At 43.1% G+C, this 27,780-nt stretch overlaps 1 protein-coding gene across 1 annotated transcript in view; it reads left to right on the forward strand.

The window, feature by feature from the left end:
* The first annotated feature begins 10,150 nt into the window (after positions 1–10,150).
* Positions 10,151–27,780, forward strand: part of spast (spastin) — a 42,287-nt gene continuing 24,657 nt past the window's right edge. Inside the window, exons 1-3 of the mRNA XM_060899104.1 lie at positions 10,151–10,732; positions 27,367–27,450; positions 27,547–27,630. Coding sequence (XP_060755087.1) covers positions 10,351–10,732; positions 27,367–27,450; positions 27,547–27,630 — 550 coding nt within the window. The 5' untranslated portion in view covers positions 10,151–10,350. The remainder of the gene's footprint in view (positions 10,733–27,366; positions 27,451–27,546; positions 27,631–27,780) is intronic.

A 27,780-nucleotide genomic window follows, 5' to 3' on the forward strand; every position in this document is an offset into this window, starting at 1 on the left:
ACGTTTTGACCTCTGTCATTGCCAACAAAGGGTATAAAACAAAGTATTGAGATGAACTTTTGTTATTGACCAAATACTTATTTTCCACCATAATTTGCAAATAAATTCTTTAAAAATCAGACAATGTGATTTTCTGGATTTTTTTTTTCCCATTCTGTCTCTCATAGTTGAAGTGTACCTATGATGAAAATTACAGGCCTCTCTCATCTTTTTAAGTGGGAGAACTTGCACAATTGGTGACTGACTAAATACTTTTTTGCCCCACTGTATGTAAATACTTAATTAAATTTAATTTATCTAGAAGTTCTCTTTATTTTCTATTCTCTGTTTATACTGTAATGATCCTGCTGGAATCTTAATTTTCCTGAGGGAGCCCTCCCAAAGGGATCAATAAAGTTCTATCTAATCTAAGACTTTATGATTCATTCATTGATGAGCGCGCATGCGCAGGTGGATAGGAGTAGCACGCATGTGTATATTCAAAATTTATTAAATGGCCTATTTTGCCTAAAGTTAAAGAAATGGATTTCAAAATCATCAATAAGATTTATCCTGCGGCAGAGCTTCTAAAACAAAAAGATTTAATGTTGAGGTGGATCAGTGTTCCTTCTGCAATAATGATGATGAAACACTGGAGCATTTGTTTTATTTATGTCCTGTTTCTCATTGTTTTTGGTCAGATATTAAAAAAAACTGGGTATCATTTAAAATTAATGATGTTCCATCCTTTGAATTATATATTATTTTCTACATGGATAATTTGTCCTGGGCGGCACGGTGGTGTAGTGGTTAGCACTGTCGCCTCACAGCAAGAAGGTCCGGGTTCGAGCCCCGTCGCCGGCGAGGGCCTTTCTGTGTGGAGTTTGCATGTTCTCCCCGTGTCCGCGTGGGTTTCCTCCGGGTGCTCCGGTTTCCCCCACAGTCCAAAGACATGCAGGTTAGGTTAACTGGTGACTCTAAATTGAGCGTAGGTGTGAATGTGAGTGTGAATGGTTGTCTGTGTCTATGTGTCAGCCCTGTGATGACCTGGCGACTTGTCCAGGGTGTACCCCGCCTTTCGCCCGTAGTCAGCTGGGATAGGCTCCAGCTTGCCTGCGACCCTGTAGAACAGGATAAAGCGGCTAGAGATGATGAGATGAGATGAGATAATTTGCCCTCTTCTGTTTCGGACATTATTGACATAATTTTATTAAGGGCTAAATATCATATTCACTGGAGAAGCTGTAAGCCCTCCTTCCCTGGATTTATTAATGACTTTAAAATGTTTTTCTTGTCTCTCAAAAAAAATAGGCTGTAAAATTGCAAGAAAAACAAGTATAGACATTGCTCGTTATCTGTTATTGAAATTTATGAATCCTTTTGTGTCTCTGCTCCGTTATATGTTCATTTAATTGCCTAATTTAAAATGTAATTTACATGCACCTTATTTGTTTGTTTTTGTTTTTTTTCTCTTACATGTATCCCCTAATCTTTAATTTTAATCCATATCCTCCCTGAGAGTTCTTCTTCTTTAGGGTTTTATGGCGGTTGGCAACCAACTTAAAGGAGCATTACCCACACCAACTGGGCTGGAGTGTGGAACAGGTAGATATTGGATTAAATAAACAAAACAAAACAAAAAAAAACCCTTATATCCTCTGGGCTCGGGTGACCAGATTTCCCGAGTCTAAAACCGGGACACTTTGCGTGTGACCGTGATACTCGTGCACGCACACGCGTTTTGATGTAAACATGCGCCGGCTCAAACCATGGCTCAGACAGGTGCTTTTATCATTTTGTAGAAGCTCACTTTTATCAACATTTCAGAGAATAATCAAGTATTTTCTTGTTATCTACATGTACTTCTATCACAATTCAGTTAAAGTAAGAAAATCAGACAACACATGTGATGATAGAGAATAGGCCAATAGCCTAAATTTCAACTGATTTATTTCACCTTTGTGAAAACGCCAAGAAAATGCATTGCTTGCATATTAACATCAACATTTTATGCGATGAACTTTTTTTTTTAAACAATAGGCTGTGCATTGTAACAGGAATCAGCGCATGAGCCTAATTGTTGTCACTTCCGAACCTTTACCCAAAATGCCTCTGTTTAATCTTAACCAGTGTCGGCTATTAACTATTTTGAAAACGTGAGCCCTGAGTTGACAACAGCATTAAACAAGTCAAGACAATCTGTGATACAGATTAAAGACAGATGAAAGACAACAAAAAATGTTTCAGAAACACAGCCACCCAACCTAAAGAAGATGCCATTTTATTGCATATATTTACATGATGAGTGAATTTGCTCCAGTAGCGCTTTATTGCCCGAGAGCCTGCTGTGAAACTGCGAGCAAGTATCGTCGAAATTGGCCCGAGTAATGAGCAAGGCTTCGAGAGTAGGCACGGTCATGCGATTCCTCTCGTCAGTCCAGGTGTTGCTCATGAGTGAAAATATTCGCTCAACTGGAGCATTGGTGCCAGGTAGGCAAACTGGCAAAGCTGGCTGACATTGCTGTAAGGAATCTTCCTACTCTTGAAGTGTGCGAACATCTCCGCCCAGCGCTCATCCGTTCGGCATTGTTGCGCAGTAGTTGACAGCCGCTAGCGAAAAAAAAAGTTATAACGCGGCCTCTATATTGCAATACTGTACAAATAGATACATTGTAAGGTTGGCTGCGCACATACGCTCATTGATGCTGAGTTGCTAGAAGCTTTATTTAGAGGTCTGCGCGGGTCGGATTTTTCAGTCCCGCTCCCTCCCGCGCCCGCATTGTGCAGTCCCACTCCCGCCCGCAAAGAATTATAATCCCGCATGATGCAGACGTTCGTGTTATTTCTCAGGAAAGTTCTTGTCTTGACACAGCGTGATGGTACCCCACCCCCTACTTTGAGTGGATTTTCTCAGGAAAGTTCTTGTCTTGACACAGCGTGATGGTACCCCACCCCCTACTTTGAGTGGATTTGAGTATAAATATCTACAGCTCACGTTCATTATTGTTTACCTTGCTTCTGAATTCAGCATGTAGTGTCTCTAATAATAATAATTAGTGCTGTCAAGCAATTAAAATATTTAATCGCAAATCGCACATTTTTATCACATGAGAAACCATTGTAATTCTCCGATCAGCATAAAAAAGTGAATGGGCTTGCTTTGTACCAAGGGGGAGAGTGTGTGTGTGTGGTTTTTTTTATCGCAAAGCAGAGCTAGTAAGAGAAGTGAATTGATTTACTGCTTGAGTTAGTCTACAACTTTAATCAGAGAGACAGGTTACACAGTGCCGATAGGCTTGACTCAATGCTATCCCAGAAATCCTTCCTGTAATATGCAAATTTGGCCACCTCTGATTGGACAGCCAAATTTGCATATTACAGGAAGGATTTCTGGGATAGCATTGAGTCAAGCCTACCGTCACTGTGTAACCTGTCTCTCTGATTAAAGTTGTAGACTAATGCAAGCAGTAAATCACTTCACTCATGGTTCTTTTGCTAGCTGGGTGTGAACTGCGAGTCATTAGAGTGATCAAAGGATTTCCCGTTAGGGTGATCAATGGCAAATTTAAGATGCTATTCCTCACTTAATCTGGCAATCTGACTCTCTCTGCAAATTTAGGCATCTTAAAATATTTTTATTAATGCCAAATAAAATATCCAGCACAAATTATATATGATAGACATAAATTAATAATTTATAAATTTTATTTCAAACACATTTTTAGTTAGCGGGACTGCAGCTTATCACCACTCCTGCCCGTGCTGCATATGTGCAGTCCCGCTCCCGCCCGCGCGCATATGTGCACTTCCGGTCCCGCCCGCGCCCGCAATGAGCTTTCAAAATTTGTCCCGCACCGCACTGCTTTGCGGCGGGTCCCGCGAGTCCCGCGGGACTCCCGCAGGAGTGCAGGGCTCTAGCTTTATTGACATCTCATTGGCTATGTATGATCGCTGTAACCGGGACAGTTTGTTAGTGTTTGGTGTAAACCAGGACATTTCAGCGTCCCGACGGACCTTTGTCGGGACTGGGGACACACAACTCAAAATCGGGACTGTCCTGGTCAAATCAGGACGTCTGGTCATGTTACTCTGGGCTAGCCCAGTTTCTCTGAGAAATCTGAGAACAAAATGATATATATGGCTAGATGCCTTACCCAAGATGCCAGGTAGATTAAAACTGCTGTGTTTCACTGTGCTTAATGACTGACAAAGGTTTCTTCTTTCTTCCTCATACTGTTTGCAGTGAAATAAAACATGCTCTACTGTTTCCAGCTGGCTACAGTAATCACAGTTTCCTGTGTGATGTTTACCCATTATTTTTAGTGTACCGTTAAGCCCTGTGTGACCAATTCTTAGACGGGTTATCATGCTCTCATCTTTCCTACTTCTACCTTCCATTCTTCCTTCGTCCACCTGTTTTTGGATGTTGTACAGATGTTTGCCCTTTTCATTGCCATCCCAGTATTCCTGCCAGATTGATTTGGCATGGCTCTTTATAAGGACCTTAGCCTCCGCCTTACTCACAGGGATTAGTAAATCTACCTCTTTATGCTTGAGTGTTTGTTTGGCTAACTTGTCCACCTGCTCATTACCCTCAACACCAGCATGTGCCGGTACCCAAAGACAATGAGTTACTATTCCTACTGCTTCTAGATGGAATAATGTACTGTATACTTCATTAACGAGGTCGCCCCTGAATGATCTACCTGACTGTATGCTTTGTAGAGCTGAATAACTATCTGAGATGATGACAGTATTGTGAATTTTGTTTTCTTTTATCCATTCCAGGGCCATCCCTGAGAGTTTGTACATTTTCCTGTGTGTGTGTGTGTGTGTGTGTGTGTGTATGTATGCATATATATGAGTGTTTAGTCTACGTCTAGTTCATATCTAGAGTGTTTATACTGTTTATATTGTCTGTTTGAGTGTTTAGTCTGTGTGTAGTTCTTATCTAGTGTTTACACTGTTTATATTGTCTGAGTGTTTAGTCTATGTCTTGTTCTTATCTAGTGTTTATACTGTTTATATTGAGTGTTTAGTCTGTCTAGTTCCTATCGAGAGTGTTTATACTGTTTATATTGTTTGGTTTTTTTCAATTATTCTATTTTTATTTATTGCACTGCCTGTTTGCACCGTGGGTCAGAGAGGACTGATATTTCATCTGTGCTGTATGTCGAGCATGTATAGCATATTTGATAGTGATGTGTCGGTCGCGAACGATCCGGTTCAAAGAGCCGGCTCTTTGAAGTGAACGACGGGAGCCGGCTCTTCGGTGGGAGCCGAATTAGGTGCCTCAGAGAGAGAGAGAGTTCAGCTCAGCTGAAGGATGATTGTCTATTTGACAACCATGATGATTGTTTTGTTGCCGTGAATTCCTAAAGCTCATGATATAAATTGTCGCTCATAAATTGACAGGTTCGGTCGGCAACCGCCTCGGCATGGCCAGATTAATCTGCGGTATACAACGAGACAGCAGTCATTATAACAGGAGCAGATTTGCTGTTCCAGCGGCTTCTCATTACTGGTGGAGCAGAGTGCGGCACTTTTTTCTCTTTTTACATGCGCTCAAGGTGCCACTCAGCCCAGCCCCCCTCCCATTTCAGGAGCCTCACTGTCTCCTCTCATCTCCAAGATTCCATAAGGCTGCTGGGCCATAGAAGGTTCACGCTACACGCGTGTAAAGAAAAGTGGACAAACGTAGCATGACTTGCTCTGGGCCATAGAACGGCGTTCACGTTGCACGCTGCACACTTCACGCGTGAAGCGAGAAATGAACATGCACACTTTTTTCTAGGCGTGAAGACGGAAATTCCAGTCAATGCATGCGGTCACCGCCGCGCCAGCCAATCAGAACGGGTCTAGGGAGATAACTCTATGCTTTCAGGGGAAAACTTCAGAAAAAATATAATTGAATGGTATAATTGAAAAATAGTTCTTCATCGGGATTGTCAAGCAGATTATAGAATGTTCGGTGAAATTCACCACGGGTTTCTCTCAGAAGGAAGTGTTCTCGGCTCCAAATTCTGTTCCTTTTTCTCTTCCTCTGTCTCAGTAAAAGCAGAATGAGGCAATCGTCGTCATCCGAAGAGTCCATATTGTTGGTTACTCGGTCAAAGTAGAACAGACGCAACACGTGAACATCCAAGCATGAAGTTTAATGGCCCAGGGTCCGGTTCTTCACGTGAACGTGCAGCGTGAACCTTCTATGGCCCAGCTGCCTAAGGCTGCACTCTATCCACGGCTTACACACGTGATGGCACGGAGGATGTGTATAGTGGCAACATCTGTCCCCTCAGAGAGGATCTTTTCAAAAGCAGGACAGATTATGTTGACATATGTAATGTGAATGTGTATGACTGACAGATGTATTCTGTACAAATGTTTTGGTTCCACTCCACAAGGGGGAGCTATCGATTTTTCAATAAGAGGTCAAGTGTATTGGTGACGTCACTCCCAATATAAAAGACGGTTCCCTCTTGTGATCATTCTCTTCTAAAGGTTTACTATACAAACTAGATAAACTAGGTATAGATGGTAATATGTTTAACTGGATAAATGGTTTTCTACATAATAGAGTCTTACAAGTAAAGGTTGGGGATGCAATATCAGATGAGTTTAATGTACAAAATGGTGTTCCTCAAGGAAGTGTAATTAGTCCTATTCTCTTTCTGATTGCTATCAATGATTTAAATTTAAGTGGTATGCAAGTGTCCATATTTGCTGATGATACTGCAATATGGAAAGCAGGAAGAAACATTAAATATATAAAAAGACAGGTTCAGAGAGCTATCAATGATCTAGAAACATGGTGTGATCAATGGGGCTTTAAGGTTTCGAAGGCCAAAACAAAAGTGATTTTATTTCATAGGAAAAAGTGTAAAGAGCCTATAGATATTTATTTTCAAGGTACTAAGCTAGAGCAAGAAAAACAAGTTAAATTTTTAGGGTTAATTTTTGATCAAAAACTTACTTGGAAAGATCACATTGACTATGTAGTTAAGAAATGTAAAAAGAGGATAAATCTGCTAAAGGTGATCTCTGGTTCAAAGTGGGGTGCAGGTAAAGAAGTATTGTCATCTGTATATAAAGGTCTAATTAGGTCTGTTATTGATTATGGGAGTGAAGTTTATGACACTTCAGTTAAAACTCATAAAAATAAGTTGGACAAAATTCAGGCTCAATGTTTAAGAATATGCTGTGGAGCATTAATGACAACACCTATTAATGCACTACAGGTTGAGTGTGGTGATATGCCTTTAGATCTACGAAGGTTGTGGTTGCAATGTAAACTAGCGGTTAAATATAAATTTAATTCTAATCATCCTACTAGTGCATGCTTTAAAGAAGCTTATGATGGTAAATACCAGGATTCTTTCAACAGTATATTTAATAAAGTAAATGAGTACACTAAAGATCTCAATATTGAGGGTCAGGAAATAATAGTTGATAATATTCCTTATTGGGAATGTGGAGACATAAAAGTTTGTTTAGATTTAGCTAATAATATCTCTAAAAAGGATATTCCAGTTATAAATTTAGCACATAGTAAGGAGTATTTGCAAAAGTGGAATAATCATTTAAAGGTATACACCGATGGTTCTAAAAGTGAGAATAAAACAGGTTGTGCATTCTATGTTCCAGAAATGGGCTTTAAAAAATGCATGAGATTAACTGATAATACAAGTGTGTGTGAATCTGAGTTGGTGGCTATTCTGTTAGCCATTTCTTGGTTAGCAGAGAATCCTCCTTTTCAGTTTGTAATTTTATCAGATTCCTTATCTGCTCTACAAGCTATTGAAGGAGATAAATTAAGTAAGTTGGTTTGTGAGATTAGGTATCAAATATTTATGCTGCAAAATAAAGGTATCAATGTGGAATTTGCTTGGATTCCTGGTCATGTGGGTCTAAGAGGAAATGAGGTTGCTGATCAGTTGGCAAAAGAAGCTCTTTCTCATGAAAATGTTGAATTGACAATTTCCCCAGAAATGGCAGATATTTTAAAGGACATGAAGGGGGTTATCATGAGGTTATGGCAGGATTGCTGGAATAAAGATGTTAAGGGAAGATTTTATTTCAAGTCTGAAAATAAAGTGTCTCTTAAGGTGAAGTATACAGACTCCAACCGAAGGAAGGAGGTGTGTATGACTCGAATCAGGTTTGGTCATTGCTGGTTAAATTCTACAAGATGCTTAATAGGCAAGCACCCTGATGGAAATTGTGATTTCTGTCAATTCCCAGAAAATGTCCAGCACTACCTGCTAGAGTGTATTGAATTCCAGCACTTGCAGGAGGAACTTGTTAATATGCTTATGTCAAAATCTTTAAAAGTCGACAGTACTTCTCTATTAGGAAATAAAAGTCATTATGACAAAATATGGAAATATGTGCTAGGAACTAAAAAATTTATTTAGATTTAGGTGCACAATTTCGCCTTACTTTATTAACAGGCCCACTTTGTCTTGGTTTCACTCTGAATCGGCCCAGAGTAAAAGGTGATTGGGACTTTTCAATTTTCCATTTCAGGATAAGCACTTTTAGATTAGGGTGTTAAAGTTGTATTATAGGGAAATCATTAATGAAGGTCCATATTATGTTGGGTTTGGTTTCAATACACTTGTGGTGTAAATAACTGATACAGATAGTACCTATAAGTACTATATATTGCAAATGTATATAGAAACACTTAGTGAGGTCTTGACCTCAGTAATTTTGCTACAGGTCGCCATAGCATCACTTGATGGGAGCGACCCTAAATCCCACAACAACAATGATCATTCTCTTCTCTTGAACTCTTGGCTCTGTGCCTGATCTAGAGGACATGCAAGAAAGAGCAATGTTTAGTTTGCCAATTTAATAAATATGCCTCAACGGCTGAAGATGGACACTCGACTCGCCTACTTTTCTAACTTGCACTATTGATTCCTGCTGTGTGTTGGTATACTCTGCCAACAGATTATAACTGAGAGGAGAAATAGAATCAGCCCTTCCAAGCTGAGACACCTGGTTTGCCTCAATGCCAATCTCCACTAAAGACTTATTCTGGGAGTTTGTGCAGCCTTAATGTAAATAGTTTTTTGTTATTGACACTTCTTTGTAATTTTTACTTCTTTGTTCATTGTACTTTATACTTATTTTATATACTTATTTAATATTTTATTTAATAAAATATTTTGTTGCACATTGTTCTGTGTTTGTTAAAATAATTTCCAACTTTGCTTCATAGTTTCTTAGGCCTGATTTATACTTCATAATTTATTTTGTGGCATTTTGTTCAAGGTCGAGTGTGAAATAAAGCCATAAAGGATAAACAGTTGATGTCTTCTGTGTATTTTATATTGGTAATATAACACAGTTTTGCATTATGTTTGTGAGAAAATTATTTATTAATTGGTAAGTAAGTTTTATTTCTATAGCTAGAGCATTGTTACACTGCTATACTTTACAAAGCTTTACAATGGCTACAAAAACTAAAAAATAAAATGGAAAACATCACACATCACATTATCTCTAGCCGCTTTATCCTTCTACAGGGTCGCAGGCAAGCTGGAGCCTATCCCAGCTGACTACGGGCGAAAGGCGGGGTACACCCTGGACAAGTCGCCAGGTCATCACAGGGCTGACACATAGACACAGACAACCATTCACACTCACATTCACACCTACGGTCAATTTAGAGTCACCAGTTAACCTAACCTGCATGTCTTTGGACTGTGGGGGAAACCGGAGCACCCGGAGGAAACCCACGCGGACACGGGGAGAACATGCAAACTCCGCACAGAAAGACCCTCACCGGCCACGGGGCTCGAACCCAGGACCTTCTTGCTGTGAGGCGACAGCGCTAACCACTACACCACCGTGCCGCCCAATGGAAAACATCCTATTGATAAAATATAAATAATAATGTAATTAATTAACTAGTTAATTGCAGCAATTAAATCAAAAATAAAATCTCAGGAGCCGTTTGGGAGCCGAAAGAGCCAGCTCCCGAAAAAGAGCCGAAATTCCCATCACTAATATTTGACAATAAAGTTGACTTGACTTGACAATAATTAAAAAAAAAAAGAGTAGCGCGCATGCGCGGATGGATAGGCGTAGCGCGCATGCGCGGATGGATAGGCGTAGCGCGCATGCGCGGGTGGATCGGCGTAGCGCGCATGCGCGGGTGGATCGGCGTAGCGCGCATGCGTGGTACAGGTCAGGGCTGGGAGTGTAGTGCAGTGTATTTGACAGCGCCTCTGGCACATGACCGAACCATAAACAAAACAAACACTGAAGCCGGAACTGCGATTAATTAATCAATAAACTGGATCAAATGGAAGCGGATTAGTTTGAAGCGGATTAGTTTTGTTATGGAAGCGTTCTGCGCTGTAAATGTGGATGAATTCGGCGCCTGGAGCGAGCAGAGTGAAGTGGAAGAAGAGAGCCGGCGGTCGGATCAGGCCTGAACCCGGGGACACCTGTGAGCAGGAGGCGCTTCACCATCCTCCTCCTCCATCTCCTCCTCCGCGGTTCTACCACCTGCTGGTCCTTTTCTCTCCGCTCCTGGGGCTCTGTTCAGTCCTCAGGCTGCTGGTTTCGCACCTGTGTGCGCTTGTAGCCCGGGTCTGCAAGCCCATCCGCCGCATTATGGCGACCAGACCGAGGGAGGCGGACGGTCGGGACTCGGATGCCGCCGGAGAGCTGATTAAAAAACACCACAAACAGGCGTTTGAGTTCATCTCAGTGGCGCTGCGGATCGACGAGGATGAGAAAGGTAGCACTTAGTTTCACTCTATTGTTTTTGATAACTTCAGCTCAAGTGTTTTGGAAAAACTGGCTTCCGGTCCGGGAAGGAGGTTTGTGTTTGGCTGTCAGTCATTTCATAAACGCTCTCTGGGCCACCGTAGATCTCGTATTTTGCTAGGCTGCAGGCAGGCCAGTTTAGCACCCAGACTCTTTTTTTTTTTTTTTTTTTAAATTAAGAAAAAGGAACGGTGGTGTAGTGGTTAGCGCTGTCGCCTCACAGCAAGAAGGTCCGGGTTCGAGCCCCGTTCCCGGCGAGGGCCTTTCTGTGTAGAGTTTGCATGTTCTCCCCGTGTCCGCGTGGGTTTCCTCCGGGTGCTCCGGTTTCCCCCACAGTTTCCCCCAAAGACATGCAGGTTAGGTTAACTGGTGACTCTAAATTGACCGTAGGTGTGAATGTGAGTGTGAATGGTTGTCTGTGTCAGCCCTGTGATGACCTGGCGACTTGTCCAGGGTGTACCCCGCCTTTCGCCCGTAGTCAGCTGGGAGAGGCTCCAGCTTGCCTGCGACCCTGTAGAACACTGAACACACACACATACCCAGAGTAGCGGGCAGCCATGCTAACAGCGCCCAGGGAGCAGTTGGGAGTTAGGTGCCTCGCTCAAGGGCACCTCAGCCCAAGGCTGTCCCATGTTAACCTAACCTAACCGCATGTCTTTAAACTGTGGAGGAAACCCACGCAGACACGAGGAGAACATGCAAACTCCACACAGAAAGGCCCTCGCTGGCCGCGAACCCAGAACCTTCTTGCTGTGAGGCGACCGTGCTAACCACTACACCACGGAGCCCATCCATCCATCTATTATTTATCCCATCTGACTATGAGCAAGAGGTGGGGTACACCCTGGACAAGTCACCAGGTCATCGCAGAGCTGACACACGGTCAATTTAGAGCCACCAATTAACCTAACCTGCATGTCTTTGGACTGTAGAGGAAAACCACGCAGACAACATGCAAACTCCACACAGAAAGCAGCCGGCGAGGGCCTGGGCTCGAACCCAGGACCTTCTTGCTGCAAGGCGACAGTGCTAACCATGACACCACCGTGCTGCCCTTATTAAAGTGCATATTCTGGACCAATTTCATTTTTTTTTTATATGAAAGTATGTCCCTTTACACACTCATCCAGAAGGGTAATTTTGCACAAGGCCATCTGTCTACAGCAGAAAAAAATAAAACGCGTCTGGAAAAATCCCAAGGGAGTCTGGAGCCAGATTCGTGACGTCACCTGCGGAAGCGCCAGCAGGCTGCGCGAGCTTTGCACGGTTTCAGTGCACAGCCTGTGTAGACCAAGCGCTCCCATTTCTCTCTCATTGTCCGGTCTTTTGGGAAACGATGAGTACTAATCCCATCATGATTGGTGTTGCTACACCCTCCTACGATACATCTGTTAACCATTTTAATAATTACGCGATAGCGTTGAAGAAATTTGCAGAAAACCACCAGGTCGTTTTCTCAAACAAACCAGCGCTGACGTAGGATTCAGAGGGAGGCGTCCCGCACGCGACGTCACGAAAATCAATGTTTGCCGGGAAATCCAAATGCCAAGTTTTTTCAGAGGCGGACCAATTCGCCTCAAATGGCTTGATTTCAACTGAATTTTTCTGGTATTGCACAAGGTAAAAAAAATTGCAGAGAATGCAGAATGTTACAGATATTTGACCGAAGTTTAATATAAAATAGGAGAATTACACTGATCTTGCTCCTGAATTTACCCGTGATATGCACTTTAAGGAGCCATGGAGTTGTAATGTGTGCAGAAAGCGGTTTAGTATTATCTTGCTTTTTTTGGGGGGGGAGAAAAATAGAAATAAAAATGAACAAAAATCAAATCTTCATCAGTGCCGAACCCGATCCGAACCATGTTTTGGTTGGCTTGGCCAGAATTGCAGCAGTAGGGTGGCTGGTTCCTTTCTGCACACTCATTCATTCACACACACACTCTCTCTCTTACGGACAATTTAGAGTAGCCAGTTAACCCAGCTGCATGTCTTTGGACCGTGAGGGAAACCCAGACAGATATGGGGAGAACATGCAAACTCCACTGGGCTCGAACCCAGAACCTTCTTGCTGTGACACGCATACTACTTCTTTTGTGAACAAAAACTGGACTCAAACGTGATAAGTAAGGACGTGGTGTTGTTATATAGCCTGGCAAGCCAGAGTAAATGTGAATATTTAGTCTAGCCTCGCTCGTAGACATTTCCGAAGGGTGTGGGTGGAACAACCCGCTGTCTTTCAAACTGTCTCTGTGCGTATAGGCCAACGCTCTGACCAATCAGCGCAACAGTGACTGTGACGTAGTCAGAGCGACAGAAAGCAGTGGGGGAGGCCTTGAAATAAATAATTTTTCAAAATGCGTATTAATTAATAAACAGGTTCTAGATATTAAGAAGTTTGGAGATAATGACCACAAGTTTGGAGTCTGTACCACATACTTAACACTTTTTTTTTTTTTCCAAGTGTTTTTCAAGGGTTTGCTTAAACTGTTTTTGAGAGTTTTTATTTAGTGGTGTTTGGTGAAATAATTTCCCTTAAATTTAAAATAACGGGAAAATAAGAAACAATCAAAAAGTAATGTTTCAAAGCTGTTTATTAATTCTTCGTACTGCACAAACTAGCCCCATCCTTTTGGCTACGAGCGGAGCCAGCTGGTAGATCAGACTTTTGCCATAGCCGGTCGGCAAACCAGCGAAAACATCCTTCTTGAAAAGGAATGAGCGGAGAGCCTCTTCCTGCTCATGCTTCAACGAAAACTCCAAGTCTAATTCTTCTAAAACTGATTCCAAAGCGGAGTCAAACGCGCGCTGTTCACTAGCCGTAGCCATCTTTCCTGTTGCGCTTTCTCCAGCGTCGCGCAACCTTGTCGTCACTCCTGCAAAAGCCCGCCCAAAGAATCCAAACAAAAACCTTGCGTTGTGATTGGCGGGCACGATTTGATGCCCGTGGTGTTTTGTTGATATGGTGCGAGGCTAGACCCACTCGTAGGCAAAAATATTTTTGGCCGCTAGGCGGGTGGGTCTAGTTTACTAGGCTAGCTGTTATAGGACGTTTCCTGACAACAGAATGGTGTGGTGATGTGTAGTTATTTCTACCACACTTTTTATAAAGAAGGTGATTATGGGCTCGCACAGTGTGAGGTGACAGTACTAACTGCTGTTCCACCCCCAAACCCACCGAAATAACTGTTATAGCCCTTTCCGCCACTCCCTAATCTAGAACAGGGTCCGGGGGTAAAAAAAAAACAACTGCCTCACAAACTGGCAAAGTCCCAAAGTTAGAAAAACTGAGGTGGAGTTTCAGAATAAGAATCAGAATGCCCTTTTATTATCATTGCATATTAACATGCACTGAAATTTGCTGTGTCTCTTAAAACCAAGGGAAAACAGAACCTCATTCACTCGACTCATTGGTCCATTTGCTCACTTGCATTAAAGGAGAGCTGAAGGCAAATTTTTGATTATCAAAATTCTATTATCTCATTAAATATTGGAATGCATGTTTGATCGCTATTTTGTCGCTGCTATAGCAAGTTATGATTGTGTGAAATACGCTCTGTAATATATCAGTCCATATGTCAAAGCAACGGCTGTAAACGAGATTCGTTGAGACCTGTGCGAGACATCGTAGGACGGAAGTAAAACGTACAGCGCAAATCAAACCCTGTGTCTGAAATCGCTCACTCGTTCACTGCTCCCTACTCCCTATACAGGGAATTACTGTATAGAGGACTATACAGTGAGCTCATTGGTAAAATGAACAAACACTTTCGGACACTACCCCGTCACGCTGGTATTTACGCCATTACTGTCGCACAATTAAAACGTGCCGGATCAGTCGGCTGGTGGGTTTTCGTTCAAAATAATAAATCCATGCGTGTGTTTCTGTGATAAATCCATATTATACTGAGCACATTTCCCACATTAATCAATACAAAGTACTTTCAGTTCTTTTAAATCAAGCCTGAATACTTTCTTCTTCACCGCTGCCTTTTATTAAATCACATTTGAGACTTTTAATTTGATTTCTTTCAGCGCGAATGCAAAAAAAGCCGCACATGCCATCTTTCGAACGCTGATGTAATCAAGCCGGAAGTTTTGTTTGTTTTGATAGCAATCAGGAAAGTTTGAAAAAAGTCGGCAGTAATCGTCATTTAAACTCGTTTTTGTGCAATACTTCGTTGGGAAAACAGTTTTCAAAATGGCAGCACTGACACCTGGCTGACACTTCTTCACGTTTCGAAGTCTCGCACAAGTCTCGTGAAGATCGCGCGGATAAGCGACGCCTGCCGTGGACCAAACGGACTAAATTCAACACGGCTAAAAACCGAATAGGCCGATAAGTATCATATTTAATTGCAATTAGTTGCAATACGAGTCACGATATAAGGTTACTAAAACCGAAAACGTAACTGAATAACACGTTAATTAAGAAATAAAGCAAGTTTAAAAATGACTTCAGTTCTCCTTTAAAGGATATGGGACATGAAACATAAAAGCACGCTATATCAGTTTCTTTCCATTAAAAATATGAAATAATTGCATCAACAAATACAAAATCATCTATTAAATTCAGCAAAATCGTTATATTCGTGATGATTATATGGCATTTCTGCTCGACTTCCGATATGCATTTTTTGCAACCGGAAGAGCCGCTGTCACGTGATCATACGTCACAAAAACTTTCGGGCACAGCACAAGCGGGTAGATGAATGGAGAAGTGGATGACAAGAAAATTGTTTTTATAGTCTTTAAAGTACATTGGATATCATACATTGGACATCATGGTGTATTGTGCTGCTTATGGTTGCAATAATTCCAATGGGAAATGCCCTGGAGTAAGTTTTTTTGCATTCCCCAAGGACCCGAAGCTGAGGAAAGTGTGGGCTCACCTGCGCATGCACAGTAGGCTTCGCGCATGCGCAGTAGGCTTGGTAGGACAAATCCAAGCGGTAGGATAACTTTACAGAACACCCGTTGAAAAAACTTTGCACCTACTGTTTCCCACAAACTGTGTTCGGACCATTTCACTGAGGATTCTTTCAACATTAATACTCAGGTACTGAGCGATATTAATTCATGAAACATGAAACAGGAAGTATAAGGATGAGAAAAAAAAACAGTTTAAATCGGGAAGCTGCGCAATTTGCGCCAGGCTGCACAAATGTGCGCAGCTTCCCGATTTAAACTGTTTTTTTCTCATCCTTATACTTCATGTTTCATGAATTAATATCGCTATTTTAAATTTTTTTTTTTTTTTTAATCGGATCTGCGCGATTCAGCCGTGAAAAAGGCGGCATCCGCCGAAAGGCGCGCTGTTTGCATCCCTGCACGGAGGCCAGGGGACAGGGCAGGAATATTTTTGTTGATACGAGTGATCCGGTGCGATTTCGCGACCCCCCTGTTGAAGACCTCTGCGCTAAGCGACTGAAAGCCGAGGTAAGGATTAGTATTATAATTTTGGGTGTATCAATTATTGATTATCATAATTCTGACTCGTTTCGCCATTTTGAATGTTTTCATCTCGGACTCTGGAAGCATTGTATCTCAATCAATCTCGAAAAATATCAGCAAAAAAAAAAACTAGCTTGCAACGGACTTTAGCTAGATCTATGATGAACTTTCAATGTATGATACAAAAATAATACTTCTTTCAACAGATCATTAGCCTTTGAGCAGAATTGTTTTTAACTTACCAGGAAGTGTTATCCAGCCGACCGCTTTCAGTTTCATGAGGGCTGAATGAACTCTCACTCTCAGAATCATCTGACCCGTCAGAGTAAAGACAAGATCCATGTTCATGTGAATTTCCAGCTATCGGTTCGAATTGATAGGGTCTAACTTCACGTCTCTGTGAAACATCGGGAATGTCACTGTCGATGGTGTCCATTTCAGTAACCTGTTTACAGGCTGTTTAGATTCCCAAGCGCTGGCTCCTTGGAAAGTTTTTGTGACGTCACGGGTCACGTGACCACCTAGCTCATTAACGAATCCTTGTTTTACACTGATGTATAAAAAAAGTTGAATAATGTGATGATTTTCACATTTTTGACGCCCTGCAGTGATTTAGATGGCCTTTCTTATGTCCTTTATACATAATTATACCCAGAAAAAAATCCATGTCCCATGTCCTTTAAAATAAGCCGTCAGTTGAATAAGTAATATCTCTAGAAAGTAATATAAATAGAATCTAACATAATTTAAAGTGACTTAAACATTGCACAATAGTGTATTATGATTTGCACTTGAGGTAAAATTGTTGTGGGGGTGGAAGGGTGTGAGTTCAGTTCACTGAGAGCTGTTGGGTCGAAGATGTTCCTGAGTCTGGAAGCGCAGCCGTTACGGCTCTGTAGCGTCTTCCACATGGCAGTAACGAGAACAGGTGATGAAAGGGATGAGAAAATGTTTAAATCGGTGAAATTTAGTTCTGTCTGAAATGTTGTCGTTGTGATAGATGTTTCTTTCTGTAATATCTCACAAAATATCAGGCCATTCTGTTCTGTGGCTGGGAAGTTATTTACTTTGAGGGGATTAAAGCAAATAATGTGCATGAGATCGCTCGCTTCGCGCAGTCAAGCAGACAGAGGAAGTCCGTGTGCGTGCGCATGCGCAGGTTTCCCTTTGAGCGTGCACTGACAGTTCCATCATTCTGTTGCTAAATGAACAGCTGATCATACCGAAGTGCTCGCTGAGCGCCGATATTTATTAGTTTGATGTTTCCTGCGTTTCCTGTCCTTCGTATATAACATAACGTCTTTTCTTCTAGCTTTCCGTTAGTCGGTCTTTCACGTTTCATTCGCACACTCATGTCCTCCACTTTTCTCTCCTTTTTCAAATTTGTATCCCACAATGCCTTGTGCGAACGGGGAAAGCCCACCACGTGATGAGATGCATGATGTAGTATCTTGTATCGGGTCATGGTGAAGCAGGAAAAAATAGCAGACGATTCAGGGCCACGTGGCCTTAAATTCATTAATTGTTCTATTTAAAAAAAAAAATTGGAAGTCTGTGATTCAAATTCAGTAGCTTTCGGTCCACTAAACAAAATAATCAGGTGTCGGGGAAAATTCTTTTTATGACCTACACTTGGAAAATCTGAAAGGTGGTCTAGCTCTAATGATGATGCAAGATAATAACCTTAAAAGTCAATTAAAAAAAAGTTTTTTATAAAACGCAGGTACAGCTCATGCGTTCTGTCTGCTATGATTTGTCCCTGCATACGATACCCCAGTAACATTTCAGTGGAAATGACGACAGGGGCTTAGCCAGGATCGGGAAGGTTGGGAGTGTTTCTGAAAGTAGGGCGTGTAATTTGGTCATGTATGATTTAAAAAAAACTCGTGAAGAGGTTTATCTAAACACGTGATCTTCTCATTCTAAACCTGCCAAGCTTCGCCGGCGAAGCTCTCAAAACTCATAGTATTTTGCTTCCATTCAATAATAATAATAATAATAATAAGTTCAGCTTGTATAGCGCCTTTCAAGAAACCCAAGGACGCTTTACAATTATAGACAAAGAAAAAAATAACAATAAAACATAAATAAATAAATGAATAATAATAAAAAATAAAAGTAAAAAGTCCACCAAGTAGGGGTCAGGATGTAATTCCTGTGGTGTAGCAGCCACAGTCCCACCAAAAGGCGCACGAAAACGAGTCCCACATCTCCAGCACAGCCGCCATGACGCCGTCAGCCACATCGCTCAAACACCACGCCGTGGATCCACAAAGCGAGCACAGAAGCTCCGCCACGCAGAGCGCTGGTGTGTCCCAAACCGCCTGCACAGCCGCCGCGACACCACCGAGCAACATCGCTCGGAACATCACGCCAAGCATTAAAGCACAGAGCGCTGGACAACCACGATGTTAAATGAGCAACGAGCTCACTGCAGTCCACAGCCGGGAGCGCAGGCATCACCCACAGCGAACCAAGGCCTGGAGGGAACCGACGCCCAAAACTGGGTCCGGAGCTACACCACAACCGGTGGACAAAACACTCAAACAAACATCAAACTACACAAACACACAGAAAAAATAAATAAATAAAATGAAAATTGAAAAAGACCCTCAAGCCTCGTTTCGAAGTCTGACCAATAAGAACGCTACATTTTTGGTGGTAAATTTGATTTTCTCGATTTAACTTCCATATATGGAAGTTCCCCCCGCGTGCGCCGGGAAACTGCTGTCCGTCGACAAAAAATGTCCACAGAAAAGCACAAAATTTTGGTTAGCATGGGTTAGTATACATTTTATCGGGCGTGTTTGGGGATTTATGGCTGTTTTTTGAGAATTGGCCGTGTAAAACACAGCTCGCTAGCTAAACCTATGAATGACGACAGCTTGCGCTAGGCTATGTAATGTTCAGTTCTCAAATCTACCAAAATGTAACTGGTTCTCACAAGGTACCAAGGCAGAGCTGGGTCCAGTTCAGTACCAGCACTGTCCTGGTGGAAAAGAGCGATTAGAAATGTAATGGTGATCAGAATTAGACTGATTGACCTGATACACCTTTAATAACGTCTGTAATCCAGGAAGGACGCTGCCTCTTGGGGTATGAACAGGTGAATGTGCATTCTCTTGGACAAAATTAGTATAAAACTTAATGTAGATATAAATATCTTATGGCATGTTACAAAAAAAAAAAATAAAGAAAATATCCGAGCCCAAGTTAAGTCACGAGTCCTTAAAATTAGTGCACGAGTCGGACTGGGGTCGAGTACTACAAGCCTGGCGTAAACTCCCCTGTCCTGAAGACGTAGGCATATTTAACGTTGGAGCTTTACCTCTGAAAACCTCGAACAAAGTGCCGACACTGGAGACTCCTTCTATAATTGTTAAATAAATGCCTCCTTCACCACATCAATGATGGATTATACACGTGTGGAACAACAATAGTTAGACACGTGACAGAAAAAGCTCGGTGGGTGGTGGGATACCGAACAGGAGGCTCTGTGCGTGATCGTTTTTTCAAAGCCGTGTCCGTTTTCCGGACGAGTTGTAAACACGACTTGTTAGTGTGCCGATTGCAGTGATGTAGTGTTTCTACAGTAACCCTGCGCGCACACACCCTCGAGCGAGTGGCCTCGAATGGAATAATCACTCTATTGATCCCACACGCATCGGACCAGCACTGATGGAGGATAAACCAGGACATATGACTGTGACCATCACTGGCATCATCTGCATGCTGTGGAGGAATATTTACAGCGCCGTCCACAATTATTGGCACCCCTGGTTAAGATGTGTTAAAAGCCTTTTAAAATAAATTAAATTTTTATTGCAGAGGCATAATCTCACACTGGAAATTGTAGAAAAATGTAACCCTAAACTCAAGTGAATTTAAAAAAAAAATCCCTGGGGGCGTCGTGGCTCAGGTGAATAAGGCGCCATACCATAAATCCGGGGACCCGGGTTCGATTCCGACCCGAGGTCATTTCCTGATCCCTCCCCGTCTCTCTCTCTCTCTCCCGCTCATTTCCTGTCTCTACACTGTCCTATCCAATAAAGGTGAAAAAAGCCCAGAAAATATCTTTAAAAAAAAAATCCCTGACTAAGAAATAATTATTTTTCATAAAATCACTTGTTCCACAGTTATTGGCACCCATAACAATTCCTAGAAAATAAATGTAATTGGGCGGCACGGTGGTGTAGTGGTTAGCGCTGTCGCCTCACAGCAAGAAGGTCCGGGTTCGAGCCCCGTGGCTGGCGAGGGCCTTTCTGTGTGGAGTTTGCATGTTCTCCCCGTGTCCGCGTGGGTTTCCTCCGGGTGCTCCGGTTTCCCCCACAGTCCAAAGACATGCAGGTTAGGTTAACTGGTGACTCTAAATTGAGCGTAGGTGTGAATGTGAGTGTGAATGGTTGTCTGTGTCTATGTGTCAGCCCTGTGATGACCTGGCGACTTGTCCAGGGTGTACCCCGCCTTTCACCCGTAGTCAGCTGGGATAGGCTCCAGCTTGCCTGCGACCCTGTAGAACAGGATAAAGCGGTTACAGATAATGAGATGAGATAAATGTAATTGAAGCATTTCTGTCATTTCTACTGTAGTTTATAAAGTTGATCAGAGTATCTAGGAACCTCTAATTAGTAATTCATCACATCCTGTTTCCCTGGGGTATAAATATCAGGGTTTTTTCTAGAAAAATTTAGTATGAGGGCGCTCACCATGGCGAGGGAGCGAAGCGGGGGCGGGGGGGAGATGGTGCCGGTTGTCCCCCCCCCCCCCCCCCCGCGCAAAGCCTTTGAAAAATGCTCCAATGGGACATTCTGAGGCTATCTAAGAGGGAAATTGTAACAAATTGTCTGTCAACATTGAAAAAGAAAGAAGTAATCTTCTTCTGCCCCGGACAGTCTTTGGCTTTCTTCCGCTTCGTGCCGCGGGATGACATCTTTAAATGCCCAAGTGTCAACAAAAACAACTCGCGAACTACTTCTGTCAAAAGCTCCCGCGCCGGTGGGTGAAAGGTCATTCAGTCTCGAGAAATCTCGCTCTACAAGTCAGCTGACCTTGTATGTAACCCATGTCAAATCTCGCGAGAGCAGCCGCGACAAGTAAACAACTAAACAACATGGCGCCTCAGTCTGGAAAACGCCAATTCGGATTGTTTTTGCACCGTCTGGCGGTGTATCTACTGTGATTGGAATATTTTTGGAGCAATTATAACGTATTTGATGATCAGACACATTGTCACGTAGTGTTGCTGGGATGTTTTCACGGAGTCGGTAAGGGGGCGCACGCCGAGAGTAAGAGGGCGCAGCGCCCCTGTTCCCCCGTTTAGACGAAAGCCTGAATATGATGCGACACAGAGCCCTATTTCTCTTATCCACTCTTCAACATGGGAAAGACAAGAGAACACACCATTCGAGTAAGGCAGATGTGTGTCGACCTTCATAAGTCCGGCAATGGCTACAAGAAAATAGCCACTCGCCTACACCAGCCCATATCTACAGTCAGAGGAATCATCAAGAAGTTTAAAACAACTGGAACAGTGGCAAACAAGCCTGGACGAGGATGCAAGTTTATCTTGCCACCACGCACAGTGAGGAGGATGGGAAGAGAAGTAAAAAGTTCTCCAAAGCTCACTGTTAGAGAATTGCATCAAAGAGTAGCATCTTGGGGTCACAAAGTCTCCATAACGACCATCAGGCGCTCTCTACGTGCCCACAAGCTGTTTGGGAGGCATGCACGGAAAAAGCCTTTTCTCAATTACAAGCGTAAACGTCTGGAGTTCGCTAAGCGGTACTGGGACTTCAACTGGGACCGTGTGCTTTGGTCAGATGAGACCAAGACAGAGCTTTTTGGCAACAAACACTCTAATACATCACAAAATGTGAGTATGCGGAAAAGCACCCCATGCCCACTGTGAAGTATGGGGGAGGATCGGTGATGCCGTGGGCCTGTTTCTCTTCCAAAGGCCCCGGGAACCTTGTTAGGGTGCACGGCATCATGAACTCTTTGAAATACCAGGACATTTTAAATCAAAATCTGGTGGCCTCTGCCCGAAAGCTGAAGATGGGTCGTCACTGGGTCTTTCAGCAAGATAATGACCCTAAACCTGTGGCCAAATCGACACAAAAATGGTTCACCAGACACAAACTCAAGCTCCTCCCATGGCCATCTCAGTCCCCAGACCTCAACCCAATTGAAAACCTGTGGGGTGAGCTGAAGAGGAGAGTGCATAGGAGAGGACCCAGGACTCTGGATGATTTAGAGAGATTGTGCAAAGAGGAATAGTCGAAGATCCCTCTCTCTGCATTCTCCCATCTTGTGAAATGTTATAGAAGATTAAGTGCTGTCTTGTTGGCAAAAGGGAGCTGTACAAAGTATTAACATCAGGGGTGCCAATAATTGTGGCACACATGATTTCATGTAAAAGAATTATTTCTTAATGTGGGATTTTTTTTTCCCCACTGAATAAATGCACTTGAATTAAAGGTTGGATTTTTCTCTTTTTTTGCATTGTTGTCCTATATTATTTAAAAAAAAAAAGAATTTATTAGAAGCCTAAGAACATATCTTAACGAGGGGTGCCAATAATTATGGAGGGCACTGTGTTTGTGTCCTTTGCGGTCAGTCCGTTGTGTCCATAGTGCAGTCAGTCATTGTACTGGATGGATTAGACTGTTATACCGAGATCAGACTGCACAATATTTTTGTCTTTCGCAATGGTCGCCATGTCGGATTAGGCGATCATAGTGCCATAAATTCTTGCCGTGTCTTGGTCGGGAGATTGGCATTATTACAAGTTTGACCCTGACCAATCGTCATTTGTGTCCTTGAACGTCATCGAGGAGGAGGGGCAAGAAACTGTCAATCATGGCTGTCGATGAACACGTTGTAGGAGTTGTCAAACGAGGCGAGAAAATACAAAAAATTCTGACGTGAGATTTTCATTGAGGTGTCATGGAGCATCACCACATCACCGTTCTTCAGTTATGTCACGCGACGAGGCTTGTTCGTCGTTCCTGATGTTCTTATTCAGGCCCAAAGTTGGAAATTTGCCAGCCGTGACAAAATCATGTAACTGAATTCGTGCAGCCTGATCCTGGCATTGCACCACTGTGTTTATGCTTCTGAGCTGGACATCCCTGGTGAAAAACTTTCAAGGATCTGTAAAGTTCTTTGAGGATCCCAACAAAGATCTTCAAGGATCTTTAAAATTCTTGGCAAGATCTTCAAGGATCTACAAAGATCTTTTAACTTCTTGCCAAGATCGTCAAGGATCTTCAAACCCTCCCTTATTTGGTCTCAGCCAATTTCCACCAACCAGCCACTTATGCCGCTTTTCCACTACCAACGCGGCTGAGTCGGGCTGAGCCGTGCCGTGCTGAGTTGGGCTGAGTCGGGCTGAGCGGGGCTGTTGGAGTTGCATTTCGACTACAACCGCGCTGAATCGTGCTGGCTGGAAGTGGGTGGACACATTGGGTGGAGTTAGCGAAAGTGGGTGGACGTCACGTGATGTCGTTAGGCGGCGCAAACAGTGACATCAGTGACCTTTTAAGCGGTAGTCTCACGACCCGGATAGTAAACAATAAACATGGTGTCGTTAGTGTTGCTGGTCTTGGTGCTGTGGCTTGTTGTCACCGACAACGCCAACAGATACTGGCAAGAGTGTATAGATGAGGCGAGGCGCATAAGGCTTCAGAAATTCTCGTAATTCGTAATTCTTCTTCTTCTGGGTTTACGGTGTTTACAGATCCCAGCGTGCTCGCGGGGCGTGTGTGGGCATGTGAGGACACTCCTCCTCACCAATCAGTGCACAGGGGAGTGTCTGCTCACGCCCCTAGCCTCACTTGGCTCGGTTTGGCTCGCTTCAGCCCCACTCCAAAATCGTGCGAGTTTTGGGTGCTGAGTAGGGCTAAAGCGAGCTGAGTTGTGCTGCTCTGAGGTAGTCGAAACGCGAGCCGTGTCGGGCTGAAGTGAGCTGAAAAAGGGTAGTGGAAAAGGGCCATTAGACTACGTTCAGACTGCACCCTGAAACGACCCATATCCGATTTTTTTGCCCATATGCGACCTGTATCCGATTTGTTATTGACAATCTGAACGACCCATATCCGATTTTTTTGCCCATATGCGACCTGTATCCGATTTGTTATTGACAATCTGAACGACACAGATCCGATTTTTTCACATGCGACCCAGGCCGCTTGGATATGTGGTCCTAATTCCGATACACATACGTTATTTTCACATGCGACTGCAGTCTGACTGGACAGGTCGCATTCATGCCACCTACACGTCATCAACAAGAGACAAACGTCACTATTCTGCGTTGGCTAATCCCGCCTCTTTGGTGGAAAACAACAACATTTGTACAGTTTTCAGAATTTAAATAGACTTATAGAATTGATCAAGGGCGGCACGGTGGTGTAGTGGTTAGCGCTGTCGCCTCACAGCAAGAAGGTCTGGGTTCGAGCCCCGTGGCTGGCGAGGGCCTTTCTGTGCGGAGTTTGCATGTTCTCCCCGTGTCCGCGTGGGTTTCCTCCGGGTGCTCCGGTTTCCCCCACAGTCCAAAGACATGCAGGTTAGGTTAACTGGTGACTCTAAATTGACCGTAGGTGTGAATGTGAGTGTGAATGGTTGTCTGTGTCTATGTGTCAGCCCTGTGATGACCTGGCGACTTGTCCAGGGTGTACCCCGCCTTTCGCCCGTAGTCAGCTGGGATAGGCTCCAGCTTGCCTGCGACCCTGTAGAACAGGATAAAGCGGCTAGAGATAATGAGATGAGAGAGAATTGATCAAGCTAATCGGGGCTTAATTTGAGGGGGAGCAAGCCGGAGCGTGCTCCGGAACCTTGGACGCTGGCTCCGGCAGCTATTTACACTGGATCCGGTGATTCGCCACCTCTCTTGACTATGTAACAAAATAAAATAATAATAATAATAATAATTAAATAAATAAATGCAAGTTTATTTAGTGTTAATGTCTGATTTTGATATCTGTCTTGTTGGTGATTTCTCTCATGAAATGACATCCACAAAATATCTGTTTGTATATTACGGAAAAGGAGGGTGCACGCTTCCGTGGCCGCGGGAGGAAGACGCGCTGTTCGGGGGAAAAAGAAGTGGAAGTGCTGTGCCAGCAGTTTTGCATCAATGACCCACGACATGTCATCAGGGCATTCAGGGAAAGTAATGGAGAATTCATCCCAGATGAACTGAAGGGCCTCTTGGCCGCGATCAACACTGTCCCTATCTCAAGTGCAGAGTGTGAGCGGCGTTTTTCGCAGATGAACTTAATTTGCAGTGTTATTACAATACATGCCCAGAAGCGCCCCCCCTTCTTTTTTTTTTCGCACCGGAGCCACTCATCCTCTGCGCTCCGGGACCTCCCACTTTACAAATTAAGCACTGAAGCTAATGGTAGGTTTGGTAGGGACCTGGATGTTAAACCATCCTGTATTACAAGATTATAAGATTGTTCTGGAAATTTCCAGTAATTTGACACCTTCGGTCTCATTAGTCTGCTGCCCACATTAATCAGATTATTGTGTGAGTTCCACCGCCGCCACAAAAACCACATCGCCAGGTCTCGCCTCATCTCCATGCTTTACTTGCAAACTTGAAGAGTGCGCTTTTTTTTTTTGTTTACGTATTACGTAGATGTGCTTATTACGTGTCAATTTGCGCATGCGGGACACTTTTGGGTCGTTTTCCGTTCATATTGGAGATCGCATACAAGTCTCATATAATTGGTAATGTGAACGGCCTAACAAAAAAATCGGATTTCACAACAAATCGGATATGGGTCGTTTCAGGTTGCAGTCTGAACGTAGTGTTAGAGAAAAGTGCTATCAGCCTTCTTCCACATACAAAAGTTTGGACACACCTCCTCTCATCATTCATAGTTTTTTTTTATTTTTTATTTTTTCTTCTTCTACATTTGTAGAACAACACTGAAGACATCAAAACTATGAAATAACATCTGGAACGTACTGTTTGATGCAGTTCTCTAATCAGCCGATCCCTCGACAGCAGCACAGTCACGCAGATACAAATCACGAGCTTCAGTTAATGTTCACGTATCAGAACGGGAAAAATTGTGATCTCACAGTGAGGTGTGACTTTCTTTCTTTCACTGTGGCATGGGTGTTGGTTTGAGCCAGATGGAGCATGAAGGTTTGAGTATTTCAGAAACTACTGATCTTCTCTTGGGGTTTTGACACACAACAAACAGTCTCTAGAGTTTACACAGACGGAATGGTGCGGAAAACAAAAAAACATAGAATGAGTGAGTGAGTGACAGTCAGTCCGTCCGTCCGGTGGGTGGGTGGAAACAGCCACCTTGTTGATAAGAGAGGGTCAGAGGAAAATGGACAGATTCATGGTTTGAGCTTTTTGGCCAGGAAGGATATAATAACTCATATAATCACTCTTTACAACCGTGGTGAGCAGAAAAGAAACAGCAGAAGAACACACTGGGTTCCACGAACAGCCAAGAACAGGGATCTTAGAGTTTCTATTAAAGTTGCCGGTGAGTGTGTATGGAATTTTGTGGTTAAAAAAAAAAGTTTCATATTTTAGATTCTTCAAAGTAACCAGTGTTTCCTGTATTCGGACACTAAAACATCAGACAAAATCATTTTTGCTTAGAATGTAAACAAACCGGCGAAATGACAGGAGCAATTTGTGAAAAATGTGATGATAATTCTTGAAAAAAAAAATTACATTCTTACCATCAAATACTTTCATTCCATATTTTGTTGCCTTTTTTTGTGTGTGTATTTTAGGGGTTTTGTTTTCGAGTAGAGTTTTTATTTCGTCCTCGGTTGGTTCAGCAACACGCTCCGCCATTTTGTTTTTCTCTACTCACGGTATAGGAGCTGATATCCTAGTAGTAGAGTAGCCAGTCAGAGCGTGCGATTGCTCATATCCAGTGAATGTGGATAGAATATTAATTCTATATGAATATCTGTATCAGTTCATTCCTCCGAATATCCTTATCTGTATGCAAAGTTATATGAAAAGTGGGCGTGGCCTAAAACAGTAGGTCTTCGTCATCTTTTTGATTAAACGTGTACCATCTGGAAACACTGCGGGGGGAAGCAGAGGGTCTGATAGTGTAGGAGTGCTACTCTAATGGCGTGTGTGTGTGTGTGTGTGTGTTCTAGGACACAAGGAACGGGCAGTAGAGTGGTACCGTAAGGGCATCGCTGAGCTGGAGAAAGGTATCTGCATTGAGGTTACAGGAACCGGTGAGTCAGCATCCGTCACCTCTACGTCTACATCCAAAGTATCGACAACTTCTAACCTGACTGTGTGTGTGTGTGTGTGTGTGATGCTTGCATTAGGGGAGAAAGCAGAACGAGCCAGACGACTACAGGATAAAATGAACAACAACCTCATTATGGCCAAAGATCGTCTGGAACTGCTGGGTGAGCACGTCAGCTCGGAGATCTTATTACCCAGAACTCTTTTTAAAACTCCGGTAATCGATTTCATGGGGAAGGTTTTGCTGCGTCTGTGGAGGAAGGTATCGGCTGTGAGACGAGGTTTGGGATGTGACCCGTTCCAGCACTTGTATC

The sequence above is a fragment of the Neoarius graeffei genome, chromosome 18, assembly GCF_027579695.1.
Source record: "Neoarius graeffei isolate fNeoGra1 chromosome 18, fNeoGra1.pri, whole genome shotgun sequence".
NCBI lineage: Eukaryota > Metazoa > Chordata > Actinopteri > Siluriformes > Ariidae > Neoarius > Neoarius graeffei.